Source organism: Ursus americanus, chromosome 7 (assembly GCF_024610735.1).
Source record: "Ursus americanus isolate L20-20 chromosome 7, mUrsAme1.1.p, whole genome shotgun sequence".
Lineage (NCBI taxonomy): Eukaryota > Metazoa > Chordata > Mammalia > Carnivora > Ursidae > Ursus > Ursus americanus.
Window position 1 is genome coordinate 9,621,895 of NC_142133.1, and position 26,827 is coordinate 9,648,721.

A 26,827-nucleotide genomic window follows, 5' to 3' on the forward strand; every position below is an offset into this window, starting at 1 on the left:
ATTCATTTATCAGCAACCTAAGGAAGCACCCAATATAGTAGCATGTGCTTTTTGCAGCAAAGCAGGCAATGCTTTCCGATGAGTACTGCATAAAGGTGATTTCTTTTCTATCAAAAGCAAATTTATTCTGATTGGCTGTCGGCTTTAGTACTTTTACTTCTCTCACCAATTATTTAAATCAACTGTTTAAATCCTACAATTTAGAGAGTAATAATTCTTAAATATTGGCACGAACACTCCACGTTTTGCATATCATATTGCCTTGCGCCTAATAAACAGGTGTTGAATAAGTGAAGAGAAAATCTAAGTCTTGTTAAATTAGAAGGCTTCCTGCCTTATCTCTAGCCCGGCTTTCTCTGGTGTTCCACAAGCTTTCCACGAAGCTGGCTTTTCAAGCAATGCCTGGCTTCAGGCTGTGAAGCAGTTCTAACCGCAAATGAATCCTCTGCTCTTCCTCTGGGTGACAGAGCCAGGCAGGGATGGTTTAGGCTTGTGGCTGAGAGTATGGAGTTCCTTCGACTGTACGTGCTCACCTATCGTGGAGAAAGCGGAGCTGGAGGACCAGCTTTCAGCAGGGTTGGGGGAAGATGAAATGTCCTTTTTATTTTTCCCATCCATTTTTATGTTATTTTCCTATCTCTTGAGGATTTCTGTCTCCCCCCCCCCAACACACCTATGTCTTTTCTAAAATTCAGAACCATCCTGTAAGCCAAAAATTGTCTCAAATATAATACTCTTGATCTTTCAGTAGAATCTTCCTCATCCTAAACTAAGTTGACACCAGAATCCACCCTCTCTCATTCCCAGGTGGGATGTTTACCTTTGGGGTGGGATTAGAGGAGAATCCAGGACAGGAAGCTGGGAGGCCTGGTTATCTTGGTTCTTAATGACAGGAATACTGAGAACAACTATATGACCAGCTTTGCTTAGAGCTCAGTCCAGAAGTGTGAGTTTGGGTATGTGAAATAAAGACTGTCAGTCAGCATAATAATTCTCATACAGTTAATTCATGGTGATTCCCATATACATATAATTAACAATAATCCATATATAGATGTTTCATTTACGTGTTCACATTCATCACATAACTATTAAAAGCTTTCTTTTATTATAATCAAATGTGTGCACCTACTTTTAGCCTTCCTAATATTGAACTTTCTATGGTGTACTTAAAAAACAATAACACAGAACACTGGAAATAGAAGTAAAAATTATGGTTCCCTTGCCTGACTGCTATATACTCCCAACTAGAGCTTTGAGAGAACAGAAGCAATTAATTTGTGGAATTTCCCTGTGGAAGATGCTTCCCTTTGCAAGCTCTTTGTTTTGGGAGTTCTCCCACATTTAAATGTGTAACAGGAAAGTAAACTTTGTATGCCAGAGGCTGAATGGGTGGGAAGTAGACCTGAAATAGAAGATGGCATTTAATTCTCGCTCCTGCCTTGTCAGTGACACAAAAGGACAGTGTGGGGGGAAGAGGCTTGTATTTTAGGTGATAATTTCATTTCACTTTCGTTTCTTTTGCAGAGTAACCCTAGCGGTCCCGCGTGGTCCTGGTGGATCCTGGCGGTGTTGCCGTTGGAACGCAAGGCTCAGCTGGCTATTCTTGGCATGATCTCCCTTAAAGAGCGCCTGCTTGCCATTCGGCGAATACTAGTCATCATCACGCGTAAGATGAATAGTCGGCAGGAGCTGGTTAATAGCAGGGAGAGAAATAACTGATTTTCTCTTTCTGTCAGGGTTTCTGGAAGCCCTTGTACTTTTGTGAGGAGTGCTAGGCATAGAGAGTAGCATCCATTCATCATGCTTTGTAAAACGCTCGTTGATAGGGTTACAAAATGAACACTTAGCAAACATTGACTCCTACGCAAATGTTTAAAGTCTGTGCCTCGCGGACTCTGTACAAGGTTAGCCTGAAGTTTGAATGGAGCCTGTGGTTGGAAAAGAACCTAGGAGAATCTTTCTGAAGCAGATGCTCCAGGATGTAGTTCGCCGACAGCAGGGAACACCACAGAAGGTGGACGAGTGGGTTAGGGTTTGCAAGAAAGAGGGACCCCCTCCCCAGTACAGTGACTTGCTGCACCAGATGGAAACGGCATGCTTTGGTGGCTAGCCAGGAAAGGGGAAACCACATTTTTATCTGGAAGCAGATTTCTCAGAGCGCAGGCTAACTGAAAACGCGCTTAGGCTTTGTGTGTCACTGTGAAGTTGTCTGTGAAGTGGAGGAACCAAACTGTGGTCCAGTTCAGGAGCCAAAATTAGTCGTCACCCAAGAAGTAGTAGCTGCCGGATAGAACTGTGTTTTGTGTCCCGCGGTAGTTCAGATGTGCATTGCATGTTGTAATCAAATGAACGTCAGAATACACAAAGGTGTACCTTGGATACAGAAAAATCTGAGAACCAGTGTAGGTGACTTGAAGATATATATCCTTACACACTCAAGAAAGAGTGAGCAAAAGTTAGCTAAAAATCTACGCGCATTGGGATGTCAAACTTAGAACCAAACTAGTGCAAAAAACTCCTTGAAAGCATAACCCTGTCTCATTAATTTGGTGGATACTAAGCATTTAGGAAATAGTCCTCTTGCTCCTAGGATTTGCATTGCAAGTTAGGCCCATCAGTAATTTGGGTTCACCATCCATCCACTCACAGATGAAGATGTAAAACAGCTGCCATGGGATGGGCATCTGTCTATTCCAGGACAACATACCAGGACAATATGCAAGAAGCAGGAGGTGGGGATGGGATGTAAATATTCAGCAAGTTTTTCCTCCATCCTCAACCTAAAATTTGTCTTTGTGTCTTTTGAAAAGAAATTCTAGAAGTGATCAGACCTGGTGTTACCTCTTAAAGGACAGTACATGACAACTGCAGCCGCTGATGCATGTTGGTAGTATTAATTGAAATAACCATCTGAACCTGAGATACTGAATTGTTCTCACCGGCCTGACCAGCTGGTGCATTGAGTTGGCTTCTTGGTCTGTGCTGTGGATGTTCTTAACGGAAGGACGATGAGAACCAGACCAGGAAATAAATCACAGCTGTAAGATTTGCTTTATTCATTCAAGGTGTATGATATTTGAGTTTTAACAAATATATTTCATAGTGTCAAAAGTTGGTTGTTTACCAATCCATCAAGCATTTTATTAGAAAGACTTTATAATTGTGTTTCGTTTTAATTACAGGAGTTTTCCATAGCTAAAGCTCAGTTTCATTATGGGAGTGAGAAAATACTGTTCTCGTATAACTTAGCCATAAAGAGAAAATGTGAAAGTATTTCCAATCAGATGTTTCTAGTGCCTCACTTACTGCGAATCTCAAATCTCATCTTGATCATGGTTTAAAGGCAGTTTGTCCAAGTGATTTCTAAAATATTTTATATTGATTCATGTGTCAATGATAGCATCCGAACTTCTTAGACATTGTGTCTTAACCTGATCATCTAAAAGAAAGCAAAACTCTGTCTAGTATACCAGAGGAGCTTTCTCGGGAATGGTTCATGAAAATGGATTTGCACCATTCTCTTTCTTTTTCTTTTGGAGAATCTTTCTTACCTTAAAACCATATCATGGCTGTTTCCATCTGGGAGTTTGTAAAATAACCACAGTGTGATCATAGTTTCCCCAGGGGCCTTCCTGAAGTTAAGTCTCTGTGCTCAGAGGACCAGGGCTTGTCCCATACCAATCGGATGCTGCTGCTTTCTCAACCTTACTCCTGAAATGTCATCACTGGCACAGAATACTGACCAGAACCACTGACTTATCCCTTCCTGATTCTGTCTGCCTCTTTCTGAGTTGTCAGCTCATTCTGAGTGTTCTTGTGTAAAAGCCTGTTTGGTAGTAATGATGTAGATAGAACAGCAAAAGTTTTTGTTGTCTTTGCCTTTTGACACCCAAGGGAATGGACTGTGATGCTTCATGCAGCATGTCACCTAGAGCAGAGCAGGAGCCGATGGACACTTCCTGAGCACTTAGATGATGATGTTCTTTTTTTTTTTTTTTTTTGAAGATTTTATTTATTTATTTATTTATTAGAGAGAGTGAGAGCACATGCTCGGGAGAGTACAAATGGGGAGGGGAGAGAGGGAAAGGGAGAGAGAGAAGCAGACTCCCCGCTAAGCAGGGAGCCTGATGTGGGACTCTATCCCAGGACCCCAGGATCATGACCTGATCCGAAGGCAGACGCTTAACTGACTGAGCCACCCTTGTGCCCCTTAGATGACATTCTTTATCAGGAAGTCAGACCAGGGAAATAATATCTCAAGTCGTATTATGAGGGAAGCTTCCTTTTTACAAACTTAAGGAAACCTAAACTCCTGTTTGCTACAAATTTGCTACAAATTTAGCTAAAGCAGTGGAACAGCTCCCCCCACCCCCCATACACACCTCTTTTCTATCATGGAGATGTCATTTTTAATATTTCTCAGAAAATAAGGTCTCATTCAGAGTCAGAACGTTCAAGTTTAATTTTACTGAAAATGTTCCAACACTAATGGTCTAGTTACATCAGAATAAAACAGAATCTACTTAGAGTAATAATAACAGTGTGGGGGAGTGATTTTTCTTCTGTAAGTCTATAGAACTTGAAGTACATTCTGTGCGCTCTGTTAGGTATTTTTCCATTTCACTCTTCTAAGTGGTTTGGCTCATAATTCCATCCCTGCCTACGTCTCTGAAATACAATTGATATCCTGATGGGCAGTATTCTGAAAGCTCATGCGATTTTTAGGGTATCACGTTCCTTGTGTCCTCATCTTCAGAATCAAAAGTTAGAATACTTTTTTTAAAGTTTCAAATTGAAAAAACAATTTTAAAATGTAAAATTTATCCGTGCAACCACAATAAGTGGTTCATAACCAATGCATGTTCCAACTTTTGGAGTGTTATCCCATTTTTACAACTACAAGGGTGTCCTTTCTTTTCTTAAGTATCATCCCCCCCACCTCCCAAACCAAAAAGCAGCAAAACTGCTTAGTAAGTTGTATCTCACTATTAACATACATCAAGTCTTACTACAGGACTTTTGAATCCTCAAGGAACAAAATTATAGATGGTAGAATTACCATGAACTATGATAGTATCATTTCGTCATAAAACTTTTTGAAAATTGGTAGTTGTTATAATCCAAATAGTCCATTGCCTGGACTAGCTGTATTACATAGAAGTCATTATGATATTTAAGTTGCTTTTAAAAAGTACTCATCTGTTTTTTCTTCCTTGCTCCTTTTATGTTAAATTGATTTGGTAGGTACCACTCTTCAAAATTTAGATGCTATCTATCAAATAATGTGGCAGATACAAAGAAAAGAGGGAAAATAAATGTGGGTGAGTTTTGTTTGTTTAAGGCATGAGGTTTTATTTTCCTAAATACCCCTGTGGAATAGGGTAGAGAGGTCCCCATTTCCCGTTCTCAACATGGTTAGCAATGGCAGCTTGCAGGAAGAGGTTCTTTCTCTGTAGCTCTGCCCCTATGAGAAGACCCTGTTCTGATTCTATGGTTCATCAAAACCAAAAACCAGGGAGGCTAGATCTGAATGAGGAGGGTGAGCTGTGCCAGCCACATGGGGAAAAATTGAATCCTGATTGTTGCCCAATGTCACGTTGTCCCTACTGGGGCTGACGCTTCGTTCTGAGCCATTGCATTCTGACTCATAGGAGATATTTCCACCTTTGCAACTCCTTGCCTTAACTTCACCTTAACTTTGGGCTCTCAACTGCTAAAAAAAAATTACCAAGTCTGCTGAATCCTGCCAAGTAGCTTTCAGTAGTGGATCTGCTTTTAGGTGACTGTTAGCATATTGAGTATTAGAATATTACAGCAGCATAAACTATTGAAGAAATTCATGTGCCACCACTGCAGGTGGGCTCGCTAGGGACATTAGCTCTGATCTGTGCCTTCTAAAGGTGACCATGTGACAATGCAGAGAGGTCCATGCCCTTGAAAGAAAAATTTATTGTTATTCATATTTCCACTAGAAATGGGAGGCATGCCATCAGGGCTGCATGGGGAAGCACCAGAGCCAGAAGGCAGAAGCAGGAGTGAGGGAGAGAGCCTTCATTGTGTTTCTGTGGGAAACACCAGGCAGGGCAGGGGAAACAGGTTGGGATTGTCTAGTTTGGATGGTGGTGGTGGGCTCTGGGCTATGAGGGTGGGATCTACTTGTCTGGTATTGAGCTCTGGGTGATTAAGCCTGAGGACTCTTTTCTCCTGGACTGTAAGAGCCAGACAAAGGAGGTGGCTCACAGTGTGGGCTCTGGATTGGTTGGTTCTCATATGAAAGGTATGCTTCCTTGTGGGCCCTTTGCTGCCTCTCACTGGCCAGCCCAGGAGGGGCAGTCTCCCCAGCCAGTGAGTCCCCCAAGATGTCAAAATATCATAAAGTCTTTTTAAACACATGATTTTTTTTTAAAAAGATTTTATTTATTTATTTGACAGAGATAGAGACAGCCAGCGAGAGAGGGAACGCAAGCAGGGGGAGCGGGAGAGGAAGAAGCAGGCCCATAGCTGAAGAGCCTGATGTGGGGCTCGATCCCGTAACGCCGGGATCACGCCCTGAGCCGAAGGCAGGCGCTTAACCGCTGTGCCACCCAGGCGCCCCTAAACACATGATTAATACAATTGTCCTCCGATGTTTTGACATCATATTAAGGAAACTTTGGAGTGATGATAGTGGAGACATTAAAGAGTAAGGCATACGTTACCTTGAACAGCACAGAAAGCATTTTACTATGAGAGGAGAAAGGAGCAGCACAGGCAGAGGTGTGAGGAGTCCTTGAGGCCAGTCCATAACTGAGGTTCCTATTTATATGCATTAGCCACGATCACAGATCTGGAGTCTTCAACACTATCTTGGAGGAGTTGTAAAGTGTATGAAATATATGAGTGTGATAATAATATCTTGATCTCTTTCTTGAGTCAAGTTGGCAGGTCCAGCAGTTATGCTACTGGAGCATATGATAATTTAGTAAATACATTAACGATTAAGTGTGTGTAACCAAGGGAAAGGAGTATTATGATTGGAGACACGGGGTAGGAGGTCCTGGTGGAGAGCTGGAGGGGGTAGTAGGAGAAGGCAATGGAGAGTGAGTGAGTGGTTCTCTCCCAGAGACTTGAGGGGTTGACTGAGAGAAGGCAGGTGCTTCCTGGGGAAAGTAATAATCACCTCCATCTTCAGTTTAGCCATGGGAACGTAGGGGTGTGTGTTTTGGCAGAGAGCAAGGAATATAATACCAGGGTAATGCACTAAACAGGTAGCAAGCTCAGAAACATGATAGAATCCCTAATATTGAAGGAAGAAAAGTAAAAATGTCCTGTGTCCAATTTGTGACTTAGCAAAAGCAGTCTGTGGGCATAAATTCTAGTGTCCAGGGTCAGATTTTCTCCAGTGGCAAGCTCGTGGTCTGGGAGATGTCATCTGAGCAGTGAGCTTCTGGGCCAGAGTGATGTTGTCTGGGGTGTGGGACTTGGGGTATCCATTTTAAGTGGGTACGCACGCAGATTGATGTGGGTCTCAACGTTTGGTATGTCTGCTTGAAGCAGTGATTTACTGGAGGTGTTTGTAAACCAATGAAAGCAACCAGACCAGCAGTAAGAAAACCAACAGTCAATAGAATGGTGGGTAGCTACACCTTGCAAAGTTTTTGTTTTTGATTTTTGATTTATGTTCACTTGGGTCCCTTATCAATTGAGCAGCTGCCGGGCCTGTGGGAATGTCTGTGATTAATGGGTCCCAAGAAAGTATGTGCCCTCAGTCTGGCCTTTAACCCTTGTGGGATGGGGGCAAGATAGAAAAATTTATAGAGAGGGAAACCTTGTTAATGGGCCTAACATATAATGAGTTTTTAATATACATGAAGGCAACACATATCCCCCTTTATTTATTTTTTTATTTAAATTCTAGATAGTTAACATACAGTACAATACTGGTTTCTGGAGTAGAATCCAGTGATTCATCATTTACATACAATACCCAGTGCTCATCACTACAAGTTGCCCTCCTTAATGCCCATCACCTGTCTAGCCCATCCCCCACCCACCTCCCTCCATCAACCCTCAGTTTGTTCTTTGTCATTAAGAGTTTCTTATGGCTTGTTCTCTCCCTCCTTTTTTCCTTTCCCCCTTCCCATATATATTCATCTGTTTTCTTTCTTAAATTCCACGTATGAATGAAATCATATGATATTTCTCTTTCTCTGAGTGACTTATTTCACTTAACATAATACACTCTAGCTCGATCCATGTCATTGCAAATGGCAAGATTTCATTCTTTTTGATGGCTGAATAATATTCCGTTGTATATATGTACCACATCTTTTTTATTCATTCATCAGTCAGTGGATATTTGGACTCTCTCCATAGTTTAGCTATTGTAGATAATGCTGCTATAAACATTGGGGTGCACATACCCCTTCGAATCTGTATTTTTGTATCCTTTAGGTAAATCTTGGTAGTGCAATTGCTGGATTGTAGGGTAGTTCTATTTTTAACATTTTGAGGAACCTCCATACTGTTCTCCAGAGTGGCTGCACCATTTTCATTCCCACCAACAGTGCCAGAGGGTTCCCTTTCTCTGCATCCTTGCCAACACCTATTGTTTCTTGTGTTGTTAATTTTAGCCATTGTGACAGGTGTGAGGTGGTACCTCACCGTGGTTTTGATTTGATGATTTGATTTGATGATGAGTGATGTTGAGCCTCTTTTCATATGTCTGTTAGCCGTCTGAACACAAATCCCCCTTTAATGGAGGAAAGTGCAATTAGAAAATTTTTTTCCAGCTTTATTAAAAATGGATAAATATAATTATGTATATTCAAAGTGTACAACATGATGATTTGATATACATGTACATTGAGATAATGAACACATCTGTGACTTCACATAGCGTGTGTGTGTGAAGAGAATGCTTAAGATCGACTCTCAGCAGCTTTCAAGAACACAAAACTATATAATTAACTCTAGTCCCTGTGCTATACCTTAGATCCTCAGAACTTACTCTTCTTATAACTGAAAGTTTGTACCCTTTGACCTACATCCTCCTCCTCCCATTTCCCCCTCTCCCCAGCTCCTAGCAACCATCATTCTATTCCTTATTTCTATCAAATCAGCTTTTTTTTTAAAGATCCCATATATAGTGATACCATACAATATTTGTCTTTCTGTGGCTTATTTCACTTAGCATAATTCGTCCCTGTTGTCACAAAGGACAAGATTTCCTTTTTTGAAGCAGACTAATACTCTGCTCTGTGTGTGTGTGTGTGTGTGTGTGTGTGTGTGTGTGTGTCTCTAAGATTTTCTTTATCCAGTTACCCATTGAAATACATTTAGGTTGTTTCCATATCTTGGCTATTGTGAATAAGCTGCAGTGAACATGGGAACGCAGATATTTCTTCAAAATACTAATTGCATTCCTTATGGGAGTTCACTTCATTTCCTATATGGTTTACAAATTTTTTTTCCCATTCTATAGGTTACCTTTTCCATTTATTAATTATTTTCCTTGCTGTACAGAAACTTTAGTTTGATGTGGTCCTACTTGTTTATTTTAGCTTTCCTTGCCTGTGCTTTGGACATCTTATCCAAAAAGAAATCACTGCTAAAACCAATGTCAAAGAGTTTCTTCTCTTCATTTTCTTCTAGGATTTTTGTATTTTCAGGTCTTACATTTAAGTCTTTAATCCATTTTGAGTTAATTTTCATAGGTATAAGATAGCTGTCCAGTTTCATTCTTTTGCATGTGAATATCCAGTTTTCCCAACACCATTTATTGAAGAGGTTGTCTGTTTCCCATTGTGTTTTCCTGGGGCCCTTGTCAGGGTTACTTGACCATATCTACATGGGTTTATTTTGGTGATGTCTGTACTGTTCTACTGGTCTATGTGCCTTTTAATGCCAGTATGACACTATTTTAATTACTGTAACTTTGTAATATAGTTTGAAATCACAAAATATGATGCTACCAACTTTATTCGTCTTTCTCAAGATTGCTTTGGCTATTGGGGTCTTCTTGCTTCCTTATGAATTTTGGGAATTTTTTTCTATTTCTGTGAAAAATACCATCGGAATTTTGACAGGGACCACACTGAATCTGTAGATCACTTTGGGTAGTATGCATATTGTCACAATATCAATTCTTCCAATCTAAGAACATAAGATACCTTTTCCTTTTATTTGTGTCTTCAATTTCTTTCAGCAGTGTCTCGTAGTTTTCAATGTACAGGTCTTTCATCTCCTGGGATAAACTTATTTCTATGTACTTTATTGTTTTTTAATGCAATTGTAAATGAGATTGTTTTCTTAATTTCTCTTTCTGATCGTTTGTTGTTTGTGTATAAAAATGCAATTGATTTTGTATTCTGGGATTTTACTGAATTCACTGATCAGTTTTAACAGTTTTTTTGGTAAGACCTTTAGGGTTTTCTATTTATAAGAGATAATTTTACTTTTTCCTGTCCCGTTTGAATGTCTTTTATTTCTTTTTCTTGCTCAATAGCTGTGGCTAGGATTTCCAGTGCTGTCTTTAATGAAAGTGGTGAATGTGGGCATCCTTCTCTTACTCATGATCTTTAAAAGAAAGGCTTTTAACTTTTCACTGTTAAGTGTGATGTTAGCTGTGGGCTTGTCATACATAGCCTTTATGACGTTGAGAAACATTCATTCTACACCTAATTTGTTGAGAGTTTTTATCATGAAAAGATGTTAAATTTTGTCATATACTTTTTCTGCATTATTGAAAAGATCATATACATTTTATCCTTCATTCTGTTAATGTGGGTATCACATTGGTTGATTTGCATATGTTGAACCTTCCGTGCATCCCAGGGGTAAATCCCTCTTGATCCTGATGAAAATCATGTAAATCATGGTTAAATCTTTCCTATGTGCCCCTGAATTTGGTTTACTAGTATTTAATTGAGGATTTTGTGAATCTATCTTCATCAGATATATTGGTCTGTAATATTCTTTTCTTATAGTGTCCTTACCTGGTTTTGTATCAGGGTAATAATGGCCTTATAAAGTAAGTTTGGAAATGTTCCATCTTCTTCCATTTTTTGAGATGGTTTGAGAAGGATTGGTATTATTTAAATGATTGATAGAATTTGCAAGTGAAGCCATCTGGTTCTAGTCTTTTCCTTTTAAGAATTTTTGATTACTCCTTCAGTCTCCTTGCTTGTTATTGACATGCTCAGATTTTCTATTACTTCATGATTCAGTGTTGGTAAGTTGTGTATTTCTTTGAATTTACCCATTTCTTCTAAGTCCTCTCATTTGTTGGCATAAATGCTCACAGTATTCTCTTAAGATCCTTTGTATTTCTGTAGTATCGTTTGTGATGTCTCCTCTTTTGTTTATTGTGTATTTGAATCATCTCACTTGTTCTTAGTCTGGCTAATGGGTTGTTAATATTATCTTTAAAAAAACCAACTCTTCATTGATCTTTTCTGTTGTCTTTCTAGTGATTTGCACACTATCATTACAGTATTAGAGTATTTTGAATTTGACTATATATTTATCTTTTCTAGTGAATTTTATATTTTATATGCTTTCAATTACTAATTATCATCCATTAGTTTTAGTTTGAAGAACTTCCTTTAGCATTTCTTGTAAGGCAGATCTAGTGTGATGAATCCCCTCAGCTTTTGTGTATCTGGGAAAGTCTTTATTTCTCCCTCCTTTCTAAAGGACAGCTTTGCTGGGCAAAGCATTCTTGGTTGGCAGTTTTTTTTCTTAGTGCACTCTGAATATATCGTCCCATTTTATCCTGGTTTGCAAGGTTTCTACAGAGAAATCTGCGGATAACCTTGTGGGGTTTCCCTACATGTGATGAGTCTTTTTTCTCTTTGGCTGTTTTCAAAATTCTCTTTGTCTTTGATTTGTTTATTGATTTGTTTAGAGAGGTAGAGAGAGCAAGAGGTGTGGGGGAGGGGGAGAGGGAGAGAGAATCTTTTTTAAGATTTACTTATTTGAGAGAAAGAGAGAGAATGCTCACACATGAGTCGGGGGAGGGACAGAGGGAGAGAATCTCAAACAGACTCCCCACTGAATATGGAGCCCCACATGGGGCTTGATCTCAGGATCCATGAAATCATGACCTGAGCTGAAATCACAAATTGTATGCTTAACCAACTGAGGCACCCAGGCACCCTGGGAGAGAGAATCTCAAGCAGACTCCCTGCTGAGCATGGAGCCTGATGTGGAGTTCAGTCTCACAACCCTGAGATCATGACCTGAGCTGAAATCAATAGTTGGATGCTAACTGACTGAACCACCCAGGCACCCCATCTTTGTTTTCGAGTTTTGAGAGTTTCCTTATAATGTGTCTCAGTGAAGATCTTTCCAAGTTGAATCTGTTTGAGGACCTTTGAGCTTCATGTGCGTGAATGATCCCTATCTCTGTCCCAGCTTGGGAAGTTTTCTTCCATTATTTCTTTAAATGATTTTCTTTCTCTTTCTCTCTTCTTCTGCGACATTCACAATATGAACATTTTTACGAAAGATTTTATTTATTTGAGAGAGAGTGAGAGAGAGAGAGAGAGAGAGAGAGAGAGCATGAGCTGGGTGGAGGAGGAGTGGGAGAGGGAGAAGCAGACTCTCTGCTGAGCAGGGAGCCTGATGTGGGGCTCGATCCCAGGATCCCAGGATCATGACCTGAGCTGAAGGCAGATGCTCAACTGACTGAGCCACCCAGGCGCACCAGTATGAACATTTTTTGCTTGCTGTTGTCCCATAAGTCCCATAGGTTTCCTCCACTCTTTTTCCCCCCTCTGTTGGATAATATCAGTGCTCTGTCTTTAAGTTTGGAGATTCTTTCTTCAGCTTGTTGAGCCTTCTATTGAAGCTCTCTGTTGCATTTTTCATTTAATTTATTGTATCCTTCACCTCTAGAATTTTTGTGTGGTTCTTTTTTATGATTTCTAATTTTTTGTTGACACTTTTGTTTTATTCATGCATTATTTTCCTGAGTTCATTGAGTTGTGTTTTCTTGAATTTCACTGAGCTTCCTTAAAATAATTATTTTGAATTCCTTTTCTGGTAACTCACAGAATTTCAATACTTTGGGGTCAGTTGCCAGAAAGTTATTGTGCTCCTTTTGTCATGTCACGCATCCTTGCTTTTTTGTGTGTGTTTCTAAGAGGTTTATATTGATGTCTGAGCGTTCGAGGGGGAATTTACTTCCTCCAGCCTTTTCAGACTGGCTTTGGTGGGGAGAGACTTTTACCTGGAGGTGGGCTGTGAGGGCACCGGCTGAGTAGGGTGCATTTCTTGTTCTGGGGAGTGTACAGCGGCATAGTGTCTACGCGGGTCTGTTAGATGAGGTCGGTGTCAGTAAAGGCTGTGGGGATCTTTGGTGGCCCAGACTGTGGAAGGCTTGCTGGTGGCAGTGGTGGCTAGGGCTACTGCAGTCCTTGGCGGTGAAGCTTGCTGAGGTTCTCCTGTTCTCCTTTGCTACCCATGGAAGGAAGTTCTGGTTGAGGGCGTCCCTCCTGGCACCAAGTCAGTACACGGATCCTCAGTGGCGCTGTGGTCCAGGGCTGGGTTGCATGTGGAACCACCATCATGCCTGGGTCCTGAGGCACAGGTGCACTTGCTGCATCAGGGACACCCGTGTCTGAGGTACTGGCATTTGCAGATCTCCCATGGAACCAGGGTCTGGGTCTGCGGCTTGTGCATGACTCGAGCCCCAGGAGCACGGTATGCAGTAGTGGCACAGACCCTAGGGTGACAGAGTGCAGCAGTGGTCTGACCCCAGGGGCAGGGGGCAGAGTAACAGCAGCTTGGCCCCAGTTATGCTGGATCGAAGCTCCAGCTCAGGAACCAGAGAGGGAACACAGAACTGTAGTGGTGTGGCCTGGCGATGGCAGGTCAGTGCCTGGACTTGGGGCCTGGGGGCAGAGCACAGAGCAGCAGTAGCAACAGCTCAGCCCCTATGACGGAGAAGCAACACCCTGACTTAGGATGCAGGAGGCGAGTCAGAGGCCAGGGCGGCAGCATTCCCTGGTCACGGCGGGCCGAAGCTGTGACTTGGGACCCAGCAGCAGCAGCTCGGCCTGCGATGGCAGGTCAGACTGTGACCTGGGGACAAGGTGTAGAGCAGCAGCAGCTCTGTCCTAGTAACGGCGGGTCAGCGCCCTGACTTAGAACCCTGGGGTGAGACACGGAGCTGCAGCAGCACGAGCCTGGGCCGGTGGGTCACAGCCGTGACATAGGAGCCTAGGGGCAGCTCTCACCACAGGGACGGCTCCAGCCCCGGGAAGGAGACCCTGTGCGACCCGAGCAGCTCCATCAGCGGAGCTCAGCGTCAGTGAAGACTGTCAGGGTCCTCAGTAGCAAAGGCTGTGAAGGTCCACTGCTAGGAGCCCCTGCTCTCCTTTCCTTGTGGGGTACAATCCCTCTGAGGGGATCCCTCTTGGTGTGGAGCGGCTCTGGACTGAGGGTCGGGGTGGTACAGGGAAAAATGTTTCCTACACTTTTCCATGTGGCCATCCTCTGGATTTGAGGGGGTTTTGCTGCATTTTTGTAGTCCAGAGCTTTCCCAGAGCCTTTTCCGTTGATGTGTAGTTATTTCTTTGTTGCTTTTGTTGTTTTGTGGGAGAGATAATCATCGGGACCACCTACCCCATCAACTTGCCAGGTATTTTGGGGGGAAGTTTGTAAAGTTTGTATGAGGGATGAATCAGCCAAGAGGCTCTGAATTAGACATTAAGGCCTAGGGCATGATTGAGGCCATCGCGCCGTCTGTTTGCTAGACTCGAATTTGAACAGGAGTTTTTGAGGAGATCATTATTTTTCCATTGAACTGGTTGTCTGGGACCTAACAGGGGCATGAAAGTTCTATTGAACACCTTTTCCAGAGCCCAGTGTTGCATATTCTGAGAAGTGACACGTGTGTCTTGGTTACTATTCATAATGCCTGTAACCTCCGGGGGAGTAAGGAGTGTCCTGGCAAGGGCTTGTGTTGTGGGCCTAGTACGTGTGTGACTTTGATTGTGTTTTAGCTTTAGCTACAAGATTCCCAGAGATTTTATCCTGAAAAGGACAAACCTTAGGCCGGGGCAACAGTTGTGATGTGTATGCAGATGGGGCTGTTTGCTGAGCACGAAGATGACTGCCTCAGTTTTGGCCAATGGTGCCCACCCTTGGGGTCCCATCCTTTGTTGGAGGGACATCCTGGCTAGAAGATAGAAAGTTGCAGTGTTCCTCTGAGCTCACCATCATTTTTATGATGGTGGGCAATGCCATTCATGTAGTCTATGAACTTTCACTGCTGTTCACTCAGTTAATCCCAACAGCTCCTCAGGTAGTGAAGGGCCTGGGGAAGGTAGCATCGGGCAAGGGACTGAGGACAGGGGAGACCACTCCTTCCTGTAGGTGGACTGTGTTAGAGAGTCCGAGTTTGGCCCCATCCTATATCAGGGAGGCCTCAGTACCCATGTGGACTTTGTGGGGTGACTTTCATGAACCGGGGGCATCTGGATACAGAGATACAGCCCAGTGTCTGGGAGAGCCTCTGTTTATAGGACAGTCGGGTATGAGGTCAGTCATCTGGGGTCCAGAGATGCCAGGTGACCTAAGAAAAGTTGCCCAGATCTCTTGAGTGAAAGAGTCTCTGAGAGCAGTGCCTATGGATCTTAATTTGGTCAGATTTCAGAGGGTTTTTTTGAGGGAGCCCCATTTAAGGGGGACTGATTTGAAGTAGCAACATCAGTGAGATTAAGGATAATTTGTAAACGAGGACTATGTGGTCATCAGAACCCAGAAAGTACTGAAAGATGTTAGGATGTTAGGCTTGTATGTCCTTGGTGAGTGTGTCAGATGAATCTTCTTGGAGCAAGGATGGCATCATTGTGATGTCATGCCTGTGCTCGCGGAGGGGATGGGCGCAGCAAAGATCTTGTCTGCAAAGCTGCCGAGGTACCCCGCAGGGAGCCTGGAGAAGGTAATATGTCCCCTCAAGGTGAAGGAGAAGTGTGCCTGAGAGACTGTTGCTGCAGCAACAGTAGTAGCGAGTAGGAGCAAGTGTCCTAGCCAAACCTCTAAGAGCAACATATTTACCAGCTACTGATTGAATAAAATTAGTAATTTTACAATTTTAAAAATATTGGATATTGGGTATCAGGGCCCTAATGCATGGGACCACGGCAGCAAGACGGCAGTAATCCACCAGGAAGGACCTTTATATTCCCTGGGTTTAAGAACGGGCAAATTTGAGCCATAAAAATGGAGAAGCAACTGGGTTAATCACCCCTTTGTGAATTAGGTTTTATAGAATAAAATTTAACTCTTGAAGGGCCTTATTAACTTACACTGGGCCAGGTAAACTATTTTAATGGTAGGGTGGGGGGGGGATCATGGAGTCCCATTTTTGTCAGTCCAATTTGTAAGTGACAATGACTTACATTAGTTTTAATTTGTTATTCATTATGTTAGTGTGTCTCTACATGGGGGTATTTTAGGAGAGTTGGTACTGTCGCTACAGGAATTGAGACAAAACTACAGTTACAATGAGGCATACCTATATTTTTTTCCTGTTTTTTATTTGATTACTTTTTTCAGATGGTAAGAGCTACAATGTCTATATTTAGTAGAATCCCCAGGTATAATTATGATCCCCCCGCCATATTGATTACGTCCAAGAAGTTTTGTCATTGGTGCATTTTAGCAAAATGTTCAAGCTAATTTAGAACCTACAGCTAAGGCTGCAGAGGCACAAAAACCAATGAACACTTTTTAATCTTCTGGTTGTAAAAATCTTTTAGTATATCAATCTTATTATACATTTGCTCCACATATAATTATTCTACATAATTCGTTATATAAAATTTGTTACATCATTTGCTGCTGCATCCGGGAGAGTAGAGGTGGCAGCATCCTGAGTTTGTGACCACGTGATTTTAAGGAGGAGGCTCGTATCGTGTTGATAGGCGGTAGCTCTCCTGAGCGCCCAGACATGCCGGCCAAGAGATTTGCCATCTTGGACGAGTTGAGAACCTTCCTTGAGTCTTAGGGGGGAGCAGGAACAATCTACTCCTCTGCTCTTGTCCTTTTTCTTCTCTTTCTATTGAGATGGAATTTGCATTGAACATGGAGCTATCAGTCTCCACGGAAGAGGTTTCTTATCTCACACTGGGCCTGGGGACAAAGTGCAATAGCAGAAAGGCAAGTGACAACAAAGAGGTCTGCCCTTGAAGCAACTTCTTCTCTTTTTTAGAGAGACAGAGAGCGTGAGTGGGGACAGAGGGAGAAGGAGAGAGAGAATCTTAAGCAGGCACCACACCTACTGGCCCAATGTGGGGCTCGATCTCACAACCCTGAGATCATGACCTGAGCCAAAACCAAGAGTCAGCCACTTACCCAACTGAACCACCCAGGTGCCCCTTGAAGCAACTTTTTAAGCCTTTTGGGGGCCGTAGTTTCCACGAGGAGGGCGCTCAGCATCATGTCACCAACAGATCCCTATAGTGTATTAGGGACTAACACTTGGACTTCTGCCAGAGACCCTTCCTTCCTTCCTTCCTTCCTTTCTTTCTTTCTTTCTTTCTTTCTTTCTTTCTTTCTTTCTTTCTTTCTTTCTTTCTTTCTTTCAGATTTTATTATTTACTTATTTATTTATTTGACAGAGAGAGACAGCAAGAGAGGGAACACAAGCAAGGGGAGTGTGAGAGGGAAGCAGGCCTCCCACTGAGCAGGGAGTCTGATGCGGGGCTCGATCCTGGGACCCCGGGATCATGACCTGAGCTGAAGGCAGGCGCTTAACTACTGAGCCACCCAGGTGCCCCCAGAGACACTTTCTAAAAGGGAGATAGTCTGGAGGAAGCTGGCATCAATGTGATGGGATCAGTTGCTCACAGAATGAGGAGGGAGGTAACTCAGTCAAGCAGCCCTGATTGACTTTGGCATTGCTGGCTTAGTCAGTCAGACTTACACCCCAACACAGTCTGTTGGAGGAAGTCACTCCTTGCTCCTGGTTGGGAAAAGCCTCTGCCTTGTGTGTTGGCCAGTTTTCCAATCTCTGAGGGGTCATCCGTCCAGAAACTAGGCATATCAGGGTGGGGAGTCACGTGGGAGCCGTGGGTCCGATTATGTACCCCACAAGGTGCCAAGTAGGGAATGTGGGTTACCAGCAGCCTAGGCTACAGCACCTAAGAGTAAATGAGGCCCGTAGACATGGAAACCGTTGATGTCCTCCTACGAGTTAGGCTGGAACGCCGTGTCAGCATATGGCAGCTGCCAGAGTACAAGTGTGCCAGCAGCTGGCGGGTGGGCTGCTTAGAGAGTCTGTTAGTCAGTCAGGAGCAGTGAAGAGGCATGCCCCTCTGTCAACACCAGTCACCCTTCTTGCTGCACCAGTTGTGATAAAATCTACCCACAAGATTTTAGTTTATGGAGGTGACAGAGTGACAACATGGAAAAGCTAATGCCGTGCCACAAAGGGCCACAGGGAGATGCACCAGAGCCCCTCAGAAGGCAGAAGCAGGAGCGCTGGTTTCCCAGGATAGGGGAGAGCTGCTAGTGTTAGGCCAGGCGAGGTAATGTCAGGGGGCTCTCGGCTACAGGGCTGATTGACCTCTGGTTGTGTGGTGCTGACCCTGCATGATTAGGGCACAGGAATATTGCCTCCTGGAGTGTAAGAACCAGATAGAGGAAGCGGCTGAGAGTTGGGGCTCCGGATTGGTTGGTTTTCATATGAAAAGTATGCTCCGTGGGAGGCCTTTGGTTGTCTCTAAAAACTGGCCAGACCAGAAGGAGCAGTGTCTTCCCAGTCAGCGAGGCCCCCAAGTTGCCAGTCTCTCCACAGCCTGGGCCTTTGTGTGTGCAGAGCTCGGCGCAGAACCACTGTGGCAGTCCTGCCGCAGCAGAACAGCTCTGCAGAGCAGGGAGGCTCCCTGGCCTAAGACAGCCCCCAGGTGGAGAGTGCGAACCTCGGTAATGACGGAATCCACCGGGGGAGTCTAAGTCATGAGGCTGAGTTGGCAGGTGTGGCCCTTAAGGACAAACATGGCATTTGCAGCATGGATTGTCTCTAACCTTTCACGTTCGGGGATCATTTGAAATATTGCACTGGGGCCTTTGTCTTTTACCATAGTCCTTTAACTTGAACGGTTTTGTCAAGTTTTATATGTTAACAGTTCGATCAGTGACTGGCTCATCTTACCTCTCATACTACTCACACATACACACAAGTTTCCACTGAACTCTGGAAAACAACGTGTTAATAGATAGGTTGGAAAGCTCTCTTTGTACAGTGTTCTTTGCTAGTAGAGGGTGGTGTCGTTAGCATCTTTTATAGCTGTGAAATGATTTTACCAGTAAAAATTTGATGTGTATCTTTTTCTTCTTAATTAGAAGAGCAGGTTTGAGCCAATAAGTCAATGTAGATAAACTTAAAAACTCTGCTTTTATCTGTTTAGAGATAGCCAATGTGTTATCACATTCATGTAATGTAGATTATTCTTCTGGCCTTTTATTTTTTAAGCTCAAGTCAGGATTAAAGGTGTAATAGCAGTATTTGGCATTTCCTGTTGCTTAAGTGAGGCCAGTCTTAAATGGTACAGTATTTACTTCATGTATTCTTGACTGTTGATTTTCATTCATTGGAATTCTATATCTAAGATGTGATATTTGGACTAAATAAAACTTACAGTGTTGTAAATGCTCTTTAATAAATAATTACACCCCCATAATAGGGTACAACGACTGGAAATTAGAATAGTTCAGTGCGTAGAATATTGTATTCATTTCCTATGGCTGCTCCAACCAATTACCACAAACTCGGCGTCTTAAAACCACAGAAATTTATTCTCTCACAGTTCTGGAGAGGAAAAGTCCCAAATCAAGGCATCAGCGCAGCCACACTTCCTCCAGAGGCCCTAGGAAGAATCCTTCCCTGCCTCTTCTACCTCATGGTGGTTGCCAGCTGTCCTTGGCTCGTGGCAACCTGACGGCATGTCTGTCTCTGTCATCACATGGCCTTCTTCCGTGTGTGTGCTCATGTCTCCCTCTTCCTATACAAGGACACCCGTCATTGGATTTAGGGCCCACGCTAATCCAAGAGGATCTTAACTTGATTACCTCTGCAGAGACTGTCCCCGGAGGAGGTCACATTCACAGTTCTAATTGGTTATGAATTTTAGAGGATTGCTACTCAACCCAGTACAAATGTGGAGCTTTCCCAGCTTAACTCGGTTCTAGAAAATAAGGCTGTCAGTGGCTTTGCCTTAAAAACAATAATTTCTTTTTAAGAACCGTTCTATCCAAGGCATATAAGATTTTACAGGAACTGAGGCTTATACAGTTTTTTGGGGAGTGGGTGGGGGGTAGGACTTCGTAAGAAAAGGAATATAAAAGTGCAAACACAGAGTTAGGGTATGAAAATGTATATTTATTTAGAATTCTAAAAGGAGTAAGTTAAAAATTTTAAAAAGCTGGCATACCACGCTCATTGCAAAATACTGACAGCTATTTTTATTAATGGCCTGGCCCCTTTAAGACACATTCTCTCCTTTTTTTTTTTTTTTTTTTGGTTGTTGCATTTACTTTGATCACCTCTTCCTATGAGAATTTTGTTATTAGTTTCTCAAGAGAATGATATTTAAACTCTTCCTCTCTTGTGGTTGTTGGAAGAACTTTATGATTCAGAAGTTTCTTTTCTTTTCCACAAGTTGTTGGTTATGCCATTTAAATTATTAGGACTGCTGCCAAATGTGGGAAAACTTAAACTGATATTCTTTTATATATGAGCTAGAAGATTCAGGCATTTTCCAAGGTATTTCATGGAGTGCCTAATCTTAAATTCTTTAGCACTGTCCCACGGAATTTTCTGGAATGATGGAAACGTTTATTTGTGCAGTCCAGCATAGTCGCCACTAGCCCTAGGTGGATGTTGAACACTTAAGCTGTGGTTAGCTTGGCTGAGAAACTGAATTTTTTATTTGATTCAGCTTTAACATTGGCTTTTTGTCCAGAAATCTGTCCACTCCCAGCCCCGTGGCCCACCTCAGTGCCCTCTTCTGGGCCTCCCTCCAGGCCTGGTGACTGTGTTAGCAAACTGGGGCACTAGCCAGTGCATTTGGCGAAAACAACCAAGGACATGGAGGTATGAAAAAAACTGTCTACCTCATCTACCTATGTGTGCTCAGAATGACTATTTAATGAAAATGTCTAAAAAAGAAAAGACATACCATTCTAGGGAAAAAAAGGTTCCTTTTTATGTTCTTGAGACTTGAAAGATCTTTTCCCTTCTTTCAGCATGCAGTCGGATGTATTAGTCAGGGTAGACTACGTGACTACAGTAACAAGCATCCCCCCAACCTCATTGTCTTCAAATGGCAAAGATTTATTTATTATTTACATGACCTATCCACAGAAGTAGCTAAGAGATGATACAAAGACTCCTTCCTACTCCTCAGGATCCTCTGATACCCCTTGTACCCCATCTACCCTCCTTGTCACTAAGCCTATAATAGGGTTAAGTCACAGTGAAACTCATCCAGGGATATTCTGAGCCTAATAAAGGGGTTGGGGAGAGTATTAGATCCCAAAGCAATAGAAGGACCTAGCCCATGTGTACCAGCAGAAGGCAGGAGACTTGAAGAGATGGGTTTCTGAGATGCTCCGTCAAAGGGATTGGAATATATCCTGCTTAAAAGAAAGCCGATCAATTTGGGAGCAGTCTCCTAGGATTCAGGATTTATTTAACACACTAACAAGGACCCAAGGAGATGGAAGAGTGCCCCAGTGAAAGGAGTCCCAGGAACCCTAAAATCCAGCCCTGAGCTGATGATAGGGAAGGGCATTAGAGAACCCAGCCCACTGATGGCAGTTGGGATTATGGACTTCCAAAGCAGTAGAGGCCACGTGACAGCATGGAACTGCCAGAAGCCAGGTGAACAGTTACTGTAACGTGTAGCGATGCCCAAGGTGAGGAGGGAGGGATGCTGTTGACCCACAGATATGAGCATGGATATTAAGGTAAGGTATCCCTAGGGCAGAATAGATGGACAGCCAACAGAGGAGCTACTCAGTCTGTACTACCAAAAGAAATCAAGGGGTGAAGGAGAGGTACCCTGACACAAATTCACATTCCTTTGCCCAACTTCCATATCTGAAGCAGTTTCAGGCCTGGAACCTGTTGAATGAAGACAATAACCAGCTCTCCGAGAGGGGAGGGGACTGTAACACCATGGTAAGTTTCCCAGGTCCTTCTCCAAAAACACCTTCAGACATTCAGTCAGCTGACAGTGCACCAGGGGAAGAGGAATACTTCACATTTCAAGGACTCTTGGACACAGGATCCGAGTCCATGTTGTTACCCAGGCACACAAAACACCGATGTGGCACCCCCACCAGAGTGGAGCATATGAGGACCAAGTAGTAATGCAGTCAGGATCCAAGTCACCGTGGGCTACCGGCTTCACAGACCCTCCCAGGGGCCATTTCTCTGGTGGCTGAGTGTATAAACAGAGTAGACCTACTTTAGTGTCCTCAGCCTTGCGAGGTCAGAGCTATCCTAGTGGGGAGGGCCAAGCGGAAGCCTCTGAAACTGTTCCCCCTCTCCCTCAGCCAAGATCATAAATTAAAGCAGTATCTTGTCCCAGGGGCATGACAGAAATTTGTGCCACTGTTAAATATCAAAAGGCTGCAGACTTAGTGGTCCCATCATTTCTCCATTTAACGTACTAGTCTAGCCCTTAAAAAATCCTGGTGGATCCTAGCATATGAGAGCAGACTCCTCTAAACTCACTGAGTAGGAGCCCTGACTGCAGTCTCCCATGCCAGATGTTCTGTCTTCGCTGGAACATGTTCACGTGTGCTGAGGCCCATGGCATACAGATACTGATTTCGCAAAGCACTTCCTATCAGAAAAGAGGCCCTTCGCACTCACATGAAGCAAAGAATGTATACATTTGCAGTCTGGCCTCGGGACTAATGCGGAGCTTCTGCCCTCTGTCAGAAGGTAGTCTGAAGAGCTCCCGACCATCTAGGAGTTCTGCAGACAGTAATCCACTGCACGACTGATCTGACCTCATCAAACTGGATGAGCAAGAAGTGGCTAGCACGGGGAAGGCCCAGGTAAAACACGCATTCCGGAAGATGGGCGAGAAACCCCACGAAGACTCAGGGCTTGCCACAGCAGTGACGTTTTGAGGGGGTTCAGTAATGAGAGGCATCCAGGACGTCCTGTCCAAAGTAGAGGATGACTTATTGCACCTCCCACGGCGAAAAAAACAGCACAGCATCTTGAAAACCTCTTGAGATTTTGGAGGCACCATGTTACATATCTAACCCACCTGCAAGGGGAGACATGAGCTGCGGCTTTAGGGCGGGGCCCAGAGAGGACGGGGAAGGCCCCTGCCAGGATCCCTGATGTTGAGACCGTATAACCGGGCAGGTGTATCATTGGTGGGCAAGGAGCTGGGCAGAATGTATGGCAGACCATGGTAGAAAGTCGCAGCACACACGCCCCATTAGCCTCCAGATAGCAAGCCTGTGCCATTTCCAGCAGCAAACCATACATCTTTAAAAAACACCCCTGGCATGCGAGTGGGCCCTGGCAGAGACAGAACCAGGGGGCATAAAGTGACCACGCAGACACAAGTGCCCACAATGAGCTGGGTTCTGACAGACCCAGGTCGTAGCGTTGGGTGGGCTGGCAAGAATCCATTTGAAGATGGAAGTGGACATCTACGGTCACACACAAGCAAGAGCAGAGGGCACAGCAAAGGACACAGCCAGTGGCCGAGATCTCTTCCTCATCCACCAGTCCTGCACCAGTGCAGCTTCGCAGTTCCTACCGGGGTCCGTCTTGGGAATTCTGTATGACCAGAGGAAGGAGGAAGAAAAAGTCCAACCTTAGTTCACGGTCAGGTAGGCCTGAAACGGACAGGTAAGCTGAAAGTAGGTGGCCACTGTCTCCAGCCTCAACCGAGGGTGGTCTTCGAAGAGTAGGGAGGGGAAAACCTCCCAGTGGGCAGAATTTTCGGCAGCGCACCTGGTTGTCCATTTTGGGTGGAAGGAAAAGTAGGCCAAAATTGGAATATACATGGACCCACGGGCAATGACAAGTGGCTTGTCTGGCTTCAAGACCCTGGAAGGAGCATGACTGGAAGATGAGCGACAGGGTCTGGAAGAGGCGTGTGGATGGGCGTATGGGGACGGTAGGCAGAGTGTGAGGAGACTCGTGTCCCCTGTTGGTGTTAACTGCAGAGCATTCACCCCAGGAGAGGCACTGAGCTTCCAGGGGGACAGAGGACGCAGCCAGGCTCTGACACTGAGCCTCCCAGTGCTGACACCGCGGTGCCAGGGATGAGGCTGTGAACAGCCCAGCAGCGTGGGCTTCCACTTACCAAAGCTGAGGTCGCTACTGCTGCCACCAAATGTCCCATCTGCCAATAACAGAGACACAAGCCGAGTCTCTGACAGCGATTCCCTGAGGGAAACGTGGTTGAGTACTGACCACATTGGACCCTCTTTATCCTGAAAGGGCCCGTAATGCATCCTGACAGAAATAGACACTTGGGGGTATCGGTTTACCTTTCCTGACAGCTGAACCACTGTTACATGCTTGGGGAGTGTGTGACGCACAGCGTATCACGTATCGCGTAAGCTCAAGAGCTCCTCTTCACGGCACAGGCAGGAGTGGGCCTGTGGCCATGGATTCCTATCCCACACTGAGCCCCTGATGGCGACTTGTTATGGCCTGTTGCAGGAGTAGTGCCACCACGGAGGCACTGCTAACAAGAATGGGGTGCCACCCCCCAGGATGCAGGATACACGTGGGATCCAGCACCGTAATGTGGTGCTGTATTCCCGGCGGGAAGAACGCACAGGTCTGGGAACCAGGGGCTGGTTCCTGGAACTCCCAGTGACCCACCTGGAGCATCCGTACTTCCCATGGCCTCGTTTCGAGCTCTGTACGTTGAGGCGTCTTGGTTTCTGCCTGGAAACAGCATCAGACTCATTGGATTACAAGCTGCCATTTCATCTAGACACGTCAATGTGACCAGCAGGCAGGAAGAGAGTCCCCATCCTGACGGGGGGGGGGGGGGGTAGTTGACTCTGATCAGAAGGAGGAGGCAAGGCTGTGACACACTGGGGAAGAGAAGAACATGTGTGAAACCAGGGGGGATCCATGCGGGCACCCCTTGGAACTCCCTTGCTCAGTTTTGATGGAAAATGAGCGAGTGCGGCAACCCTGGCCTAAGAAGGGTGTGTAGACCAGGGGTGCCCCCTTCTGGGTCAGTGAAGGCAGGAGAGCAGCAGGGGTGCCAGCTGAGGTGAGGGACTGTGGAATGGGTGGTGCCGGAAGGAGATGGTGCCCCTCCGCTGGGGCCTGGGGCCCAGCACCAGACTTTTGACCCCTAAAACCGAAGGATAAAGAATTTGTGATCACATGTGATCACATGATCACCAGGAAACGCATCCACTCCGGAGTGGCTGTCTTTCCAGAACCTGGCCCATCCCCTTTGCCAACCCTCTCAGCAGGAAGGGTGAGACTGCTCTGTCAAAAGAAAAAGAAACTTCTTACTGCTTGGCTCTTCCCCTAAGATGGCTATGAGATGCACAGCCTGGCCCTGTTAGAGCTCCGTATTCCAGATGAAACCTCGGAAGCTGACTTGGGAAAAAAACAGAAAGTGACGGGCCATTGTTTCAGAAAGAAGGGGGAAAACAGAAATGGAGAGGCTTGGACAGGAAACAGAAGCAAGCAGCCGACTTCTTCCCCTAGCAGCCACAGTGTTGCAGACTCCCCCCAGACAGAGCCTGAAGCTGTCGGTCAGCTGCCAAGTGCACGAGCTTCCCAGGGACAGACGCCACCACGGGGCAGAAGCATAGGAGAGCAGGTCTCTGCTGTGTTTCCAGGTCCCTCTCCCTTCGCTTCTTTGCCACTTCAAGACTCTTTCAGGAATGCATTTTTGAGAAATTTCCAGTAAGAGCCTGAGGAGCAGAACCTAGCAATTAGCATAAACACAGCTCTGGAAATAAACAGCAGACCCTTAAAAGCTCAGCTCACCACGGAGGGCCACCAGATTGCGGCTGGGGAAAGTAACTTTTTGGTGTTTTGTTTTCTGGAAGAGTACAACCCATGTGGCTGGAGCCAGGGCCTTGAAGCTCGAGGCAGGGAGGGGGTACTTAGGTTGGGGGATACCTGGTTTGTACCCAGAGCTGGTTCTATGGTGCTTTCTTCCTGTCACCCGCCTCCAGACAAGGCAAGACCCCTCTCCCCTCCGGAGCTGCTGTTGACAGGAGAACAGGCCCTGAGAGACCCTGAGGCCCTACCTAGGTCCCTGCTGCAATTGAAATCAACACATGAATAAAGCTACATAAAAGCAAAATGTAGCACCCAAGTAAGTTATGATGTTGCCAGACTATTCTTCAGCATGTGGCATTTTGAGCCATTCCTGTGCACGGTAGTGAGGGAAGAGCTGCAGCGCCCCTAGGAGGTGAGCTAGCAAACACGCTTCAGTGCCTCAATCCCAGTCAGGGCAAGGTGCGTCAGCAAAGCCAAGAGGAAAAGGAGCTCAGGGACAAGTCACCTCGGTGTCCACCCCAGCTGAGTCACTAACCCAGGTCCAGCGGTGTCTAGGCCCCGGTTTCCCGCTAGTGGGAGGGGGGTCTTAGGCTGGGCAGAGAGAGAGCCCCCCAGCCCGACGCCCTGCTGAAACCACTTGAGGATCCTGAGTGTTCCACCCTGGAAAGAGCCACACCCAGATCCGTGGGAAGAGGGGGATCCTAAGCCTCCATGTAACCAGAAGTGCCCTCCTTAAGCTCCGCTGGATCTGGGGGCACTTTGGCCGATGGAAACGTGGAGCCATCGTCAGGGATGACAGCTAGT

At 44.9% G+C, this 26,827-nt stretch overlaps 1 protein-coding gene across 1 annotated transcript in view; it reads left to right on the top strand.

Moving 5' to 3' along the window:
* Nucleotides 1–19,648, top strand: part of LONRF2 (LON peptidase N-terminal domain and ring finger 2) — a 54,250-nt gene extending 34,602 nt beyond the window's left edge. The window contains exon 12 of the mRNA XM_087863298.1: nucleotides 1,528–19,648. Within this exon, the coding sequence (XP_087719424.1) occupies nucleotides 1,528–1,722 (195 nt within the window). The 3' untranslated portion in view covers nucleotides 1,723–19,648. The remainder of the gene's footprint in view (nucleotides 1–1,527) is intronic.
* Nucleotides 19,649–26,827: the final 7,179 nt, after the last annotated feature.